The sequence below is a fragment of the Bufo gargarizans genome, chromosome 11 (genome assembly GCF_014858855.1).
Source record: "Bufo gargarizans isolate SCDJY-AF-19 chromosome 11, ASM1485885v1, whole genome shotgun sequence".
Classification (NCBI taxonomy): domain Eukaryota; kingdom Metazoa; phylum Chordata; class Amphibia; order Anura; family Bufonidae; genus Bufo; species Bufo gargarizans.
In genome coordinates, this window is record NC_058090.1 from 8,927,128 (window position 1) to 8,943,985 (window position 16,858).

At 45.5% G+C, this 16,858-nt stretch overlaps 2 protein-coding genes across 2 annotated transcripts in view; one reads left to right on the plus strand and one right to left on the minus strand.

The window, feature by feature from the left end:
• PPP4R4 (protein phosphatase 4 regulatory subunit 4) overlaps positions 1-7,193 on the plus strand; it is a 77,213-nt gene extending 70,020 nt beyond the window's left edge. The window contains exons 20-25 of the mRNA XM_044272029.1: positions 604-673; positions 1,190-1,270; positions 3,115-3,211; positions 3,471-3,523; positions 3,723-3,867; positions 6,350-7,193. Of these exons, the coding sequence (XP_044127964.1) occupies positions 604-673; positions 1,190-1,270; positions 3,115-3,211; positions 3,471-3,523; positions 3,723-3,867; positions 6,350-6,374 (471 nt within the window). The 3' untranslated portion in view covers positions 6,375-7,193. The remainder of the gene's footprint in view (positions 1-603; positions 674-1,189; positions 1,271-3,114; positions 3,212-3,470; positions 3,524-3,722; positions 3,868-6,349) is intronic.
• Positions 7,194-9,050: 1,857 nt separating this feature from the next.
• On the minus strand, positions 9,051-16,858 carry SERPINA10 (serpin family A member 10). The gene is made up of 5 exons (XM_044271883.1): positions 16,756-16,858; positions 13,374-14,043; positions 12,473-12,746; positions 11,803-11,950; positions 9,051-10,722 (listed from the first exon to the last, which is right to left on the minus strand). Exons 2-5 carry the CDS (start codon positions 14,032-14,034, stop codon positions 10,531-10,533), a joined length of 1,275 nt encoding a protein of 424 aa, XP_044127818.1. The 5' UTR covers positions 14,035-14,043; positions 16,756-16,858; the 3' UTR covers positions 9,051-10,530.

The window sequence follows — 16,858 nt, forward strand, 5'->3', positions numbered from 1 at the left end:
CTGCACCCTGTACGGAGCTGTACTGTCCCGGCTCTGTACACTGTTTACCTCCAGAGCCTGCGACTGCCATTGACAGCTTGGTTGGTGGGGGTCTGACAACCTACGGCGAGGTCATCAATATGTTAGTCCTGGAAAATCCATTTAAGTTTACCTTGATTCCATACATGTCATAAGCCAGAGCTGCATTCACAATTCTGCTGGTTTCTTGGTAACTTTCCATCCATTTATGTTGATGAGCTATCCCCTGGATAGGTCATCAGTATCCGGTCGGTGGAGGTCCGACTCCCGGGACCCCTGCCAATCAGCTGTTTGAGAAGGCACCTGAGCTCGCAGTGGCACCGCGCCCTTCTCATATGTGACGTCACGTGGCCTAGGCGCAGCTCAGCCCCACTGAACGTTAGACATGGCCGCTACACAACGTACGGCGCTGGGATAAGGCGGAGCGCTGGTGCATTCTCAAACAGCGGGCGCCCCGGTTGTCAGGCCCCCATCGATCAGATACTGATGACTTATCCGGAAAGTACAAAAATCTCAGGAAACCCTTTTAAATCGTCTTATTTCTTAATTTTGAACTTTTTTACTTACAATGTTATGTTTTTTTAGGAACAAATTGAAAAAGAGAAGCAGCAGAGCGAAGCTCGGTCCAGCAACGACAAGAGTTATGAAAGAAAGCGTAAGTGACTGATCCATCCACAGAGGTTGATACGAGACGCCCCGCTATTTAAGGGGCCGCTAACCCCAAATTTGACAGCCTGTGGCAGCGGCAGCGGCTGATATCAGTCACACACATGATGTATGTGTGTTCATGGGGGGCAGGGAGGTGTTTGCTTCACTCATCCCATTCAGGTTACTACAGCCAGCCTGTCCTGAGCCTGTAATGGCTGATAACAGGGAGCAATAGATTACCGCCAACTGCAGAGCAATTGGAAAGGAGGTAAACGAAACTTTAGGTTTTGTGTCTCTTTACATCACCTGTGTGCTACCCCTATTGGACCAAAGCAGCGTCCAGTCCACTGACTAACACCATCTAATCTCTGAGGAGCCGCGCTGCTAATAAATGGGGACAAGCTGCAATACCAGACAATACCTGTGCACAGGAGTGGCGCTGTTTCTAGTAGGAAGAATAGTAGACCCCCTAAGTCTGAGTCTAATGTCATACACCATGTTGTTGACTTGTACTTTGTTTTAGGCAGAGACAGTAAAACAGGATCAGTGTTGCCAAAAAGTCTCCCCACAGTGATTTCGGGTAGCTCGTCGGGCACTCAAACAGGTAAGTGATAACACCAGAGGCTGTCTGTGAGATTGTACACCGCCGAGACCCGTTATTCTGACCACTTCCTACTTTCACCATCGGCAGTGTGTAGCTCATGAAGGAAGCCACGTGTGGTGAGCTGGCTCGGTGGGTATATAAGGTGTGGTGAGCTGGCTCGGTGGGTATATAAGGTGTGGTGAGCTGGCTCGCTGGGTATAAAAGGTGTGGTGAGCTGGCTCGCTGTGTATAAAAGGTGTGGTGAGCTGACTCGCTGGGTGTATAAGGTGTGGTGAGCTGGCTCACTGGGTATATAAGGTGTGGTGAGCTGGCTCGCTGGGTATATAAGGTGTGGTGAGCTGGCCCGCTGGGTATGTAAGGTGTGGTGAGCTGGCCCGCTGGGTATGTAAGGCGTGGTGAGCTGGCTCGCTGGGTATATAAGGCGTGGTGAGCTGGCTCGGTGGGTATATAAGGTGTGGTGAGCTGGCCCGCTGGGTATGTAAGGTGTGGTGAGCTGGCCCGGTGGGTATGTAAGGTGTGGTGAGCTGGCCCGCTGGGTATGTAAGGTGTGGTGAGCTGGCCCGCTGGGTATGTAAGGTGTGATGAGCTGGCCCGGTGGGTATATAAGATGTGGCTCGCTGGGTATATAAGGTGTGGTGAGCTGGGTATATAAGGTGTGGTGAGCTGGCCCGGTGGGTATATAAGATGTGGCTCGCTGGGTATATAAGGTGTGGTGAGCTAGATATATAAGGTGTGGTGAGCTGGGTATATAAGGTGTGGTGAGCTGGGTATATAAGGTGTGGTGAGCTGGCCCGGTGGGTCTTTAAGGTGTGGCTCGCTGGGTATATAAATTGTGGTTAGCTGGCTCGGTGGGTATATAAGGTGTAGTGAGCTGGGTATATAAGGTGTGGTGAGCTGGCCCGGTGGGTATATAAGGTGTGGTGAGCTGGCTCGGTGGGTATATAAGGTGTGGTGAGCTGGCTCGCTGGGTATATAAGGCGTGGTGAGCTGGCTCGCTGGCTATATAAGGTGTGGGGAGCTGGCTCGCTCGGTATATAAGGTGTGTTGAGCTGGCTCGCTGGGTATATAAGGTGTGGTGAGCTGGCTCGCTTGGTATATAAGGTGTGGTGAGCTGGCTCGCTGGGTATATAAGGTGTGGTGAGCTGGGTATATAAGGTGTGGTGAGCTGGCTCGGTGGGTATATAAGGTGTGGCTTGCTGGGTATATAAGGTGTGGTGAGCTGGCCCGGTGGGTATATAAGGTGTGGTGAGCTGGGTATATAAGGTGTGGCTTGCTGGGTATATAAGGTGTGGTGAGCTGGCCCGGTGGGTATATAAGGTGTGGTGAGCTGGGTATATAAGGTGTGGTGAGCTGGGTATATAAGGTGTGGTGAGCTGGCCCGGTGGGTATATAAGGTGTGGTGAGCTGGGTATATAAGGTGTGGTGAGCTGGCTCGCTGGGTATATAAGGTGTGGTGAGCTGGCTCGCTGGGTATATAAGGTGTGGTGAGCTGGCCCGGTGGGTATATAAGGTCTGGCTCGCTGGGTATATAAGGTGTGGCTTGCTGGGTATATAAGGTGTGTTGAGCTGGCTCGGTGGGTATATAAGGTGTGTGATCGGCTGTCTGCACACATATCCCTCGCTGCTGTCATGGGTAAAAGGGACGATTTTATCAGAGTTGCAGAAAGGGATGATTATTGGTATCAGATAAACCTCCCCCAACGCCACGGACTGTAACGTCACCACCAAAGGCGGCAGAGCCGGCTGCTTTATGTCCGTCGTGAATATGTGTCTTGTTTGAGTAGTGATGGATGAGGCTCTTGACCCACAAAGCTTGCAATCTGATGTTTGTCTGTTTTCAATAGTAAGCAGAGAAAGCAAGAAGAGCAAACTGATCCGCAGCCAGTCGTTCAGCAGCCAAGCCATCCACCCCAAACACAGCTCCCTGGAGAAGGGCACCAAGTAAGATGATATATGACATGGGTGGCGATACTGCAGAGCGCGGCCACCCCTTCACTGCAGTACCTGAAACGGCCACACCCGCATGGAGGTCGCTGCATCAGGTACCGCAGTGATGGGTTCTACTGATCGCTGGGGTCCTCGGGGGCTGGTCATACATTAAAGGTCTATCCCGAGGATGGATACACACCCGGACAACCCCTGCAAGGGTCTGAAAAGTGATGGGTCAAATGACAAATGTAATTTTTTGTTTTTATTCTAGCAAAAGTAATTCTGTGATCGGAGTCGGGAAGAATGTTCTCCTGCCATTTGTCGGTGAGTCACCATACAGTGGAGATTACAAGGGTGCTCCACCCCCCAGGGTCGTGCATAGAAAATCCACTGTGCTGGGGCATTGCATTAGCTGTGGTGCGGACTCCCTGTGGCAGGCCTTCCAGTCTGTCAGCTGTCACTGGCATGCAGTGTACTGGCTGACAGCTCACCCATAATTCACACTCTGTTTCCTGTCTTTTAGAGGATTCCCTTAAAGTCAGGACCGGCAGTGCCAGCGCCTCCGTGAGCTTCTCCAGTGCCGTAACAACCTCATCCCGAGGTCCAGGAGGCACGAGTGACCAGAAGACAAATGGCAGCAAAGAGGCGCAGGCCAGAAAACTTAGTCTGTGAGTCATCACCGTCTTATTACTAGCATTCGAGGGGGCGGAGCATGACACAGGCCTTGTCCCGCCCCCTTAAAACCTTGCATTAGGGGTAACACAGCATGAGTTTTATCTAGCGTGTCCCTTTTAGATACTGTTAGTTTGCTGTTTAGTATCTGTTACAGGAGGGCGGGCACCTCGATGATACGCCTGGCTCCTGCGGTCGGATTAGTGTAATCGCCAGGTCCTTGCCTTGTAATGACACCGATCCCTATTGTATCTGGGGAAATATCATTTTACTTACAACATTAAGTAACCATCACGTTGATCTTGGATTTCACGACGTTCTATACAACAGTCACATCCAGAGCTGCATTCACAGTTCTGTTGGGTCCTTCTTAGCTCACGAGATCTGACATCTCACTGCTGCCCCCTCTTGGTCCATTGTGGGAATGTAGCCTTTACATCAAGTACAATACAGTAAAAGGTTTGGAAAAAAATGGAAAAATCTCCCACAGTGCAATGTACAGAACGTAAGAAAAATGGGTAAGTCATTCAAGAACTGACAACCCACATCTGCTGTGGTAGAATTGGGAATGCAGCTCTGGATGTAACTGGACTATAATATACGGTCACGATAAGTAATGTTATGTATGTATACAGTGACTGTGCCAACAGAATAGTGAGTGCAGCTCTGGAGTAGAATACAGGATGTAACTCAGGATCAGTACAGGATAAGTAATGTATGTACACAGTGACTGCACCAGCAGAATAGTGAGTGCAGCTCAGGAGTATAACACAGGATGTAACTCAGGATCAGTACAGGATAAGTAATGTATGTACACAGTGACTGCAACAGCAGAATAGTGAGTGCAGCTCTGGAGTATAATACAGGATGTAACTCAGGATCAGTACAGGATAAGTAATGGAAGGGATGCAAATGAGCTCTTACAAGCTCTGCCTCTAATGCCACCAGATGTAAGGCAGCTATCCTATAAGTCGATGTTCAGCTCTTAAAATAAGCCTTGAGACATGACATGAATTTTGCATCCCTTACCTCCCAGAATTCCAGAGGAGCATGTATGGCCTAGAAGTCTTCTTACACTGATTAAGGTGCTCTCTCCCTAAGGAGAGTTAGTTCCCCCCTGACCAGGATAAGTAATGTAATGTATATACACAGTGACTGCACCAGCAGAATAGTGAGTGCAGCTCTGGAGTATAATAGAGGATGTAACTCAGGATCAGTACAGGATAAGTAATGTATATACACAGTGACTGCACCAGCAGAATAGTGAGTGCAGCTCTGGAGTATAATACAGGATGTAACTCAGGATCAGTACAGGATAAGTAATGTATGTACACAGTGACTGCACCAGCAGAATAGTGAGTGCAGCTCCTGAGTATAATACAGGATGCAACTCAGGATCAGTACAGGATAAGTAATGTAATGTATGTACACAGTGACTGCACCAGCAGAATAGTGAGTGCAGCTCTGGAGTATAATACAGGATGTAACTCAGGATCAGTACAGGATAAGTAATGTATGTACACAGTGACTGCACCAGAAGAATAGTGAGTGCAGCTCTGGAGTATAATATAGGATGTAACTCAGGATAAGTAATGTAATGTCTGTACACAGTGACTCCACCAGCAGAATAGTGAGTGCAGCTCTGGAGTATAATGCAAGATGTAAACAAACAAATTTCAGAATCCTAGTATAGTGGTGTACGTCCCTTACACAATAATCAATTTAACCTAAGCCTGATAAGAGCATTAAAATAAAATAAATAAACTTTATTAGTATTACTGGTTTAAAAACAGGCTTCAGGAGGAGCAGACACTGTGTGGCATGATGAAGCAATAAATCACCACGCACTGAATGTTTCTGAACCAAAAAGTATGTCAGCGCTCACTGACACACGGCTCAGACCCTCCTCTGTCTGAAGGCCAGCTCTCAGGAGCCACTGGTATTGTAATAATAGGTAGGTAAGCGGAAAAATACGGAATGCACACGGTACACATCCGTATTTGGCGGATCCACACTGTAGAGATGCTATGCCCAGCCCATATTGCTCATGTGTTTGGTGATTAATAAGTTACTGTTTCCGTTTACGATCCGCAAAAAATGGATTGCCTACGGAAACCATATGGATATGTTTTGTGGAATAACGGAACGGAAGAGCTCTTAAATCAGAGGGGAAAAAAACTCGGATACGGAACAAAGGATCCGTGAAAAACAGGACTGCAAAACAACAACTGGTCGTGTGCATGAGCCCTGAGTCTGAGATGAGGAAAGCATAGTGTTACTCCAGGATACCCCTGACAATGTGAAGATTACGGGGGCCCTTGTGATCTGTAGGAGGCTGTTACTAATCATTCTGTTCTGCTCCCACCAGAGCAGGGACCCCTTCTACCTCCTTATGGGACAGCGAAAATTCTCCATCCCTTTAATTGGATTGTTACAAATGTTGGTTGTTAATACAATCTTTCTTTTTATCTCATGAAGGAAAAACAGAAAACCGAAATCTTAGCTCCTCCCTCCGGTATGAAGTAAACCAAAGAGTCATTGGCGCTCACCTTGGAGGAAGAACCGGTGCCGCCCTGGTCTGGACCCCACGCTATATTATACTATCTATACTCTGGCCGAGCCATATCCAGGAGAGGAAATCTGCTGCGCAACATCATTACTGCACGATGGCCGCATGTATTAACCAACAACCATCCGGGACCGCCGCTTATCTCCCCCACACAAGCGTCCCCTGATCTTAAAGGAGAAGAGCGCTGTTTATTGACAAGACTTTCCTATGGGCCAACTCCCCTGCTGCAGGCGCTGGAACCGCAAACCCAAGAACGCAAAGTCGGACCGTGACTTGGGCAACTTTTTCTACAGTTCTCTGTGTTCACCAGTTGTGTAAATACTTGAGTTGATATTTTAGAGTATTTTAAATAGTTTTATTCCTAGTGACAACCAGTTCTATCCGTTACCACAGCTACTGTACCAAGCTCCTCCCCTTGCGCTATACATTTCTGCTTTTATGAACTCCGCCTTCCCTGGGAGATGCCAATAACTTTACACGGTATGGAGCTATTGTCAGCTTCTTTTTTTGTGTGCGATGAGATGAGAAAATGTAAATTATCAGAAAAGAAGTATTTTTATTCATTGTATGAATATTCTAAAAAAAAAAAAAAAAAAAAATCATCAAAAAAAGGGAAAGAAAAAAAGATGAAAAAGTCAATCGGGCCCCTGGATGTTTTTACGTGTGCGCTTTTTACAAGGTCGATATGATTTTAGTGAGGTCTGAGGCAGCGCTGTGCATGCATGATTGCAAATAAACATGTTGCTAAAAGCCTTCAAGTCTGGATAATTTATATATATAAAAAAAATATTCCAATATCAAAATTGTCATCGGCATTTGTAACCAATTTACCAAGTCATTTTTGTGCCTTTTTAAACCTATCTGTCTTTTTCGCTCTATAAGATGCACCTGACCATAAGACGCACCTAGGTTTTAGAGGAGGAAAATAAGAAGCTGCTGACCCACTGTTAAGGGGGGATCTGCTGCTGACAAACTGTTACAGGGGGATCTGCAGATGACACACTGTTATGGGGGGAACTGCGGGTTACAACACTTATAGGGGGATCTGCTGATGACGCTCTGTTATGGGGGAATCTGCGGATGACACACTGTTATAGGGGGTATCTGTGGATGACATAATGTTATGGGGGGATCTGCAGATTACAGATTCTTATGGTGGGATCTGCAGATGACACACTGTTATGGGGGATCTGCAGATGACACACTGTTATGGGGGATCTGCAGATGACACACTGTTATGGGGGATCTGCAGATGACACACTGTTATGGGGATCTGCAGATGACACCCTGTTAGGAGGGCTATGCGGATGACACACTTATGGGGGGATCTGCGGATGACTCACTGTTATGGGAGGGATCGGTGGATGACACACTGTTTTGGCAGGATCTGCGGATTGTTATGGGGAGATCTGTGGATGACACTGTTATGGGGATCTGCAGATGACACATTGTTAGAGGGGATATGCGGATGACACACTTATGGGAGGGATCGTTGGATGACACACTGTTATGGGGGATCTGCGGATTACTCATTATGGGGAGATCTTTGGATGACACTGTTATGGGGGATCTGCAGTTGACACACTGTTATGGGGAGATCTGTGGATGACACTGTTATGGGGAGATCTGCAGTTGACACACTGTTATGGGGAGATCTGTGGATGATACACTGGTATGGAGGATCTGTGGATGACACACTGTTATGGGGAGATCTGTGGATGACACTGTTATGGTGGATCTGAGGATGACACACTGTTATGGGGGATCTGTGGATGATGCAGTGTTATGGGGAGGGTCTGTGGATGATACACTGTTATGGGGAGATCTGTGGATGACACTGTTATGGGGGATCTGTGGATGACACTGTTATGGAGGATCTGTGGATGACACTGTTATGGAGGATCTGTGGATGATACACTGTTATGGGGAGATCTGTGGATGACACTGTTATGGTGGATCTGAGGATGACACACTGTTATGGGGGATCTGTGGATGATGCAGTGTTATGGGGAGGGTCTGTGGATGATACACTGTTATGGGGGATCTGCTGCTGACACACTTTAATAGGGGATCTGTGGAGGACACACATAATGTACCTGAAGGACGTCCAGACGGGGCAGCTGGAGGAAAGCCTGCACTTTCCCACTGGCCACAAGCCCACGTCTCCTAGAACCAGAAGCCTATTTTTCCCAACTGCTTCCTGGAATCGCCGGTTGTACGCTTATGGCCACTGACATGCTCCGCCAGCATGGCGCGCGGGGGACAGAGGGCAGGGTAAGTCTACAACCCATGTACCGGTACATTGCATGTGTGTACATCACAGGTCACTATAGCTATGCAGCACAGCTCGGCCTGCGATGTGCCAGCCATGTTGCTGTCGGTTGCTCTGTTTGCTTTATATGACTCACTACCATTTCCCGTTTCTTTTGGAGGAAAAGAGGTGCATCTTATAAAGCTTAAAAAAAAACAATATGTGGAAAAATACATAAGGGGAAGGCGCTTCCATGGAAAGGTTGGACCTTCCACATGACAGGCCACATGCACCCTATGAACTCCTTCTCCATTCATTCCATAGCCTGGGAGAAAACAGCTATCAAATAAAAAACAGCGTGGCAATATAATGTATTTATATCATTAGAATTTTCTGTATCCTGATAAAAAAGCAATACAATATATAATTTCTCTAATATGGCAGTGTATGTTACCTTCAGTAAGTCTATAAAGTGCCCCAATGTTTTATAGAGGCCTGTCTTGAATCCAGAATATTTTCTTTAAAGGGTGTGTATAATTTTGCATCCCAGGTTTTTTATAGAAATTTGACAATAATCATGTATACAGCTCAGGGGCAGACCTATGTGTCTCCATGGTTACAGACTAAAAACGAACCCTATGTACCTGATCCTGCACTCGTGTTAGGAGTGAAGTAGCTTGTGACTGCAGGATCAGACTACACCCAGGGTTTGTAGTCTGTAACCATGGAGATATGTATATATATACAGAGGAGCCGTATGCAGAAAGAGCTGCTTCACCTGTGGTGGTGTCAGGTTCCTGCTCCCAGCCGCCACCCTGCTGCTGTATCACACCGTTCTAGGTCGCCTGCACACACTGGCTCTTGCTCCCTTAAAGAGCCATTCATGTTAACTAGTGCACAAATGCCTCATCCCACTAATAGGAGTTGTCTACAGAATAGGTGATACGCCTGACCTAAAGATCATGAGAACGGGGGTCTGCAAGTGTCAATGTGTACCCCATGAGAAGGTGCAAATGCATGACGGGTGCTCCATTCACTCCTATGGGCTGCGAGAGCTGTACTGTAAATGTGGGATAAGTGTTATTAGTGGGATCACCCCTTTCTGGGCCCTGCCTGAGCAAGGTCCTTTTGGTTTCTGAAGTAAGTAAAGGAGACTTTGTTCCTGTTCCATTGGGCATCGATCAAGTTTGTATACTTGACCATGTCTTCTTGTCTGCTGACTGCCGTGACCTACTTGGCTGCCATTGCTAACAGAGACTACTCCTGGGGTAATGACCTGGGGATTTTCTGTGGAAAACTGTATGCCCTTGTGGGGGTTAAGGGTAAGGAGTGCATAATACTTTAGACCAGTGATGGCTAACCTTGGCACTCCAGCTGTGGTAAAACTACAACTCCTAAGATGCCCCCCTTTCTGGGTTGCTCTCAGAACTCCATAGAAATAAATGGAGCATGCTGGGAGTCGTAGTTGCACCACAGCTAGAGTGCAAAGGTTAGCCATCACTGCTTTAGACTCTGCTCCCTGGTTTAGTCCTAGCCTTATATGTTAGCCTGGTTACATAAATTTTGTATTTTAGATCTGTTGGAGCAATTAGGGCACATCCCCACAATACGGCTGGGCACACCCAGCCAAGCCACTTCCACCCAATGAAACCAATTGGCGGACAATTTTGCAACAAGTGGTCCGCATGGCTTCGTCAAGTTGTGGGGTGGCACCCTTTAAAAAGAATTTGGTAGAAAAATTATGCACACCCTTTAAGAAAGAGAGAAAGTGTTCTATATAGATGGAAGTTTTGCTGTGGGAAGAGTAATTCCTTTCAACTGGTTGGGATCAAAAAATAATTAGGATTGGGTGGGATCGATAATTCTTCCGATGAACAGCAGAGATTTGTAGTTTTCATTGAAGATCATGAACACGAAGGGATGCTTCACGTGAATTGTGTGCGGCAATGAGAAGGCAACAATTTCGCTTCCGGTGACGGCTGTAGCTTCTGTCCCTATCTCATCTATATTGATCACTGCTCTTTGGGTGACCTAGAAGTAGAAGAAGCAAGTCCAAGAAATCAATCTCAGTGCAGGTCCAGGCTAGTTTCATCATGTCTGGAAGAAGACTATGGGAAAACACTGACTATCCATAGTCTTGTAGAAAAGGGAAGCCTGAAGGCTATCTGTGTTAATGGGTTCCTGCTAGGTAAGTAAGGAGAACCCATTGTGATGACCTGGACTTGAGAGTTCATTAGGTGTCCTTTATGGATGCCTAACCTCCTGGATCACTGTGGTGTCCTTTATGGACACCTGTCCTCCTAGACCATATATCATTGCCAAACTATGGAAAAGGACATTTTTTTTCCTGTCCCGAACCTCACCTTATTTGTGCCCATCAGACACTTATTGAGGATGGACTTGAGGCCTCAGCAAAGAAGACAATGGTGCAATGGTGGAAGTTTCTCCTTGGCACCTTTTTTGTGCATCACCAGGGTCTTGGAGATACACATGCTTCCACACTCAGGTCTCAAGCAGCTGATCGATCAATATGAGGCCTCAACCGAAGAGGCAATATGTACTGATCCCCTAGGGGACAAAGGGGTAAAACTTAACATTTAATAGATAATATTATAAAATATAAAGCACCACGATTCTGTGCTCCACACTCTCATCTACGCCGAGGTCAATACGTTGGCATCCCTTCTGATTGGTATCACAGTCTACCGCATGGAAGCCCGCTTCATCGAAAGTGATTCCACCACCCATTTCTATAGCCTCTGATGGGTGACTACTTTCCATTTACATGCTTATGCTACTCTTATCTTTCAGTGTCTGTTTGTCCAGGCTCACTCGGGCTGTCTCATGTTTGCTTGTTTTTGAGGGTTTACCTTTCGTGGCACTTAACATTTAATAGATAATATTATAAAATATAAAGTTTTTACCCCTTTGTCCCCTAGGGGATCAGTACATATTGCCATTATATTTTGGGAGTAATTAGTCAAGCTCGGTACGCTTGGCCTTCATAGATTGTTGTATACTCAACCAAAGAGGGAAGACATAGTGATGGCAGAAAAAAAAGAGAGTATAGGCCATATACCTAAGAACATGAGCCCCTTGTATGATACTTACCTCAGAAAGTTTTAAGTTCCTGTCCTCGGTCATGCCGGTAAAATTTGCCACTCCAGAAAACACGTCCTTAATGCCCAACTTCTCCAGGTAAGATTTCAGCTTGTACTTCTGATCAAGTTGGAATTTTGGGAAGAAAATATCTGTTTTTCTAGTGGAGAATGATTAATAGATAAGACATTACCTAACCTGATCAGATATGGTGCCCTGTAACCTCACATAACCCTCGGTTTTCCACTTTCTGTTTTCCACTTTTAGCTATCTTCTAAAGTGACTTATTTTATTTATTGATATGTCCACTAGATCATATGATGACTATGATAGATGGATCTTTGACCTTTGGGACCCTATTGTAACCAACAGGGAGAGGCCCCAAGTCATTGTAACTGGCTGGAAAGTTGGCCATGCGTTAGCCACTCTCCTTTGAATTGAATGGAGCTACTGGAAGATACCAAAAACCAGCTTGGATCAATGGCTTAGGAGGACCACTCCTTCTTAGTAATGGTGGTAGTCCCAAAGGTTATAGCTCCACCTATTAAGCATGTAATTTACAGGGACACCCCCATTTAATCATACAGCATCCTAGATATCTGCTTCCTGAGCCCTTGAGAAGATACTGTATATTGTGCTCAGATCCCAGTCTAATAGTTCTAGTTGGTGGAGTAGTCCATACCTGGTCTTCATTCTCTCCAGCCAGGACATAACAAGCTTCATTGATAATTTGGGTTCTAACGAGTCAAGGTCTCCTCCCTTCTCTGGCATGACGATCAACATGTGAGCGCCTCCTTTGTATGGGAGGTTTAACACCGTGCAGGACAGCGACTTGTCGAACATTGAGGCGACTTTTTCAGTCTTGTACATCATCGGGACTTTTACTGAATTATATTTGTTGACAAAGAAGGACTTGAGGTTTGTCTGCTCTCGTTTAAAGGGAATTTGCCATTTACCTGCAGAAATAAATATAATGGCATCATGGAAAGCCACTGTCTAGAACAGAGCTAAACAAGGGGTTGTCCCGGAATAGCAAAACATGGCTGCCACACCTGTAGCGCAGGGTCATTTATTTCAAGGGAGCTGAGATACCAGATGCAAGCCATGGACAGAGGTGCCACTGTTTGTAGGAGATAACGGACATGTTTTTCTAATCCCTAATCTTCTAATCTGATTTAAAGTAGTCTTGGAAAAGTCAGGACAGGAGCAAGGACGGCCATATTGATTGCTACCCAGCTTATAACAAAAAGTCGAGAAACAAAATATCGTCCGTATTAAGGCTGGGATAAAACTTTTTTAGCTATAGCCTTAAGGCAACACTTCCTGTCACTGCTTTGGTGGCTCATAGAAACTCATAGGAATCAATCAGATCTCTTATTTTTTTTATCTTTGTGTGAATGATGGTTGGTTCCTTAGGCCAAATGTTCTCCAAGGCACATGTAGATGAAGCTCAACCCACAGTTGGCTATTGTTTTCACCTATAATTACTCATATAAGAATAAAAAAGTATCAAAATTGTTGCACAGACCTTAATGTGGAGCTGCCAGGTCTCCCTTAAGATGGTGGAACCCTGTCATCATTACCTTTAAATAGGATGAAGTCAAGGAGCATCATCTTGGTCTGGGGGTCGATCTCATCTTGGATCCCTGTCACTTTACCCTTTGTCTTTTTGATAATAAATTCTTTTATGATGTTTTTCATCTCCCGGTCATGGAAGTCAAGACTAATGTACTCCATGTCGAAGTACATCCTCGTCTCATTAATAAATTCATCATGGAGGTGGAATAACTGGTGGACAAATGAGAGACTTTCCAGCTCCAGGTCATAGCCTTCGCTTTTTTGCACTCCATCTCGGAGTTCTTTCAGCAGATTTGGCAGTAGGTTAGCTTGTTTCCTCTTCTTCAAGGCCTCCCAGTTTAGACCAGTCAAGAGCTCGTCATAAGTATTTCCTCGGCACCCAAGCATTAACGATGCAAGGTTAAAGGAGATGCTGAGCGGGGAGAAGAAGATGTTGTCATCGTGGTTGTCAGCCATTTTTTTGAACAGGTTGAATCCAAAGTTGCTGTTCATCTCTGAGAGATCGAGGGCAGAGAGCTCGCTGGTGTCATTGGATGGGCTGAGAAGATGTTTCTCACGTCCTTGAGAAATGTCTTGGTTGTGTTTGTCCTTCTTTGACTTGTCATGATTGGCCAGACAAAGCCCAACAAGGATAACGAAGACAAGAGTCCATCTCATGACGGACATTGCTTTGATCTGAGATGAAATAGAAGAAATGTAGCTTATTTTCATTATGTTCAGTGGTAAGAGATGTGGGGAGGTGTAGTGTTCTATCTATAGACTATATAAACTTGACTTATGATCATGTCCAGTGATTGTGTCATGTTGGGGTTGTAGTGTTCTATTTGTAAAGTATAATAGACATATTATTGTAATGTAGGGAGTTGTAGTGTTCTATGTATGAAGCATAATAAACTTGAATTATGGTCATGTTCAGTGGTCAGGTCATGATGGGAGATATAGTGTTCTATGTATAGAAGATAATAGAACTGTATTATGTTCATGTCCAGTGGTTAGGTCATGTTGGGGGTTGTAGTGTTCTATTTATCAAGTATAATATTATGGTTATGTAGTGTTGTAGTGCTCTATGTATAGAGAATAATAGAACTATATTAATGGTCATGTCCAATGATCAGGTCACGTTGAGGGTTGTAGTGTTCTATGTATAGAGTATAGTAGATTTGTTTTTTTGTTCATGTCTAGTAGTCATGTTGGGGATTGTAGTGTTCAATAGATAGAGTATAATACAATTGTATTATGCTCATGTCTAGTAGTCAGGTCATGTAGGGTGTTGTAGTGGTCTACATATAGAGTATAATGCAGTGGTATTATAGTCATGTCAAGTGGTCAGGTCATTTTGGGAGTTGTACTGTTCTATGTATAGAGCAGTGGTGCCTAACCATTTTTCGTCTGAGGGCCGCACTAGACATAGTATAAATTTTGCGGGTCAGAACCAGATAGCTTTGCCAGAAAGAAATGCAAACACTGTGAGGGGGCACGTGTGAGCATTACTAAAATACATAATACGTAGGCTACACTTGTTGAAATCTGTGTTAGAGGCTGCGTTTGGACCCTCTGCAGATTCTGTCGACGGACCAGACAAAAAAGCCTCATATGCAGCACTTTTGTGTCCGATAAAAAGACTGATCCCGAACGGAAACTGAACGGATCCCATCATAGTCGGTGGAGTCTGTTCAGCTTCTTCCCTGTGGGGTGACAGGAGGAAGGTGGAGCAGGGTCACCCCCCCTCATATACAGGATCCTGTCACACCTCCCCCTCATATACAGGGTCCTGTCACACCTCCCCCTCATATACAGGGTCCTGTCACGTCTCCCCCTCATATACAGGGTCCTGTCACATCTCCCCCTCATATACAGGGTCCTGTCACACCTCCCCTCATATACAGGGTCCTGTCACATCTACCCCTCATATACCGGTGACAGGAGGAGCAGGGTCACAGGTGAGGTGATAGGAGGAGGTGGGAGCAGGGTCACCGGGCTCCTTACCTCTTCAGTGGCCCTGTCATGTTTCCCAAGTTCCTCGGGCAGTGCGCCCCCTGCATTCCTTACAACAGCCACCCCGGGAGCCGGTCTCTCCTCCTTCCAGCTCCCGCCAGCTTCAGGACCTGTATCGCTCCGGCGCGCACCTAAACCAACCAATAACAAAGCTCCTTGCTGTAAGAAGCTTTGCTATTGGTTGTTTCAGGCACAGGCAGCATCGCTGAGCTGCCTGTGTCGTTCACAGCGCTCACTGCACTGATAATTGGGGGGAAGGGAGTCTAAGGTGTATTAGACTTTCTCCAGGGAGTCGCATTGGCTGCATGACACCGCTTCACGGGCTGGATTTGTCCCGTGGGCCGTAGGTTGGGCATCACTGGTATAGAGTATAACAGAACTGTATTATGGTTGTGTCAAGTGATCAGGTCACGTTGGGTGTTGTAGTGTTCTATGTATACAGTATGATAGAACTGTATTATGGTCATGTCCAGTAGTTATCTTAGCAACCACGGGCGAATCTAAATTCCTCTCGGTCACAAGGGGAATAAAGAAACAAAAAAGAAGATGGGGGGGGCGCAATAGGGTAGTACCTTCAATACAAAATAAATTGATTGAAAGATAAAGGTGCTCACCTTTTAGGGTTGTGCTAATAATAGACACAACTTTATTGTAGACTTGTAGATATATATATATATACCTTTAGGATCCAGGAATGCAGCCACAGAAGAAGTATCTTTGGGATCGGATGCCCAATCCCCCAAAGGGTGCTCGTAGTAAAGGAAATTCTGGTCAGGCGCAAAATCACTGGTTCAAGCCGATCTCTGTAGCTGAATCTTCTTTATTTACATAACAAACATATGTGCATAGAACAACGCGTTTCGGGGCTCAAAATGTCCCCTTCTTCAGGTTAATAAGTAATCCCTTATTACTTATTAACCTGATGAAGGGGACATTTTGAGCCCCGAAACGCGTTGTTCTATGCACATATGTTTGTTATGTAAATAAAGACGATTCACCTACAGAGACCTGCTTGAACCAGTCCAGTAGTTAGGTCATGTTAGGAGTTGTAGTTTTTGATGTATATATACAACAATAGAATTGTATTATGGCCATGTCCAGTCTTAATATGCTGGTAGTTTTAGTGTTCCATATAGAGAGTATAAAAGAATTGTATTACTGTCATGTCCAGTCGGATTATGCTGGGAGTTGTAGCGTCTATCATGTATCATGTAATGTCCATGGGTCGGATCATGTTGCAGTAGAAAAAGGTTTATACAAATTCATAGTCAATCATTAGTTAACAGTTTTGGTTTTATAAAGAGCAAATCATTATTACAAAACGTCTGGCATAAATCATGTGAATGATCTGCAAAAGAGAAAACTTACTACTATGAAAATGTAAAATCTCACCTGTTGTCTGGATCGTCAGTCACCAAATGCCCAGAATCTGAGACTAATGTCCACCATCCTGTGGCCAGGTCAATATTTGACAATCCAAAGAGTAGCTCATCCC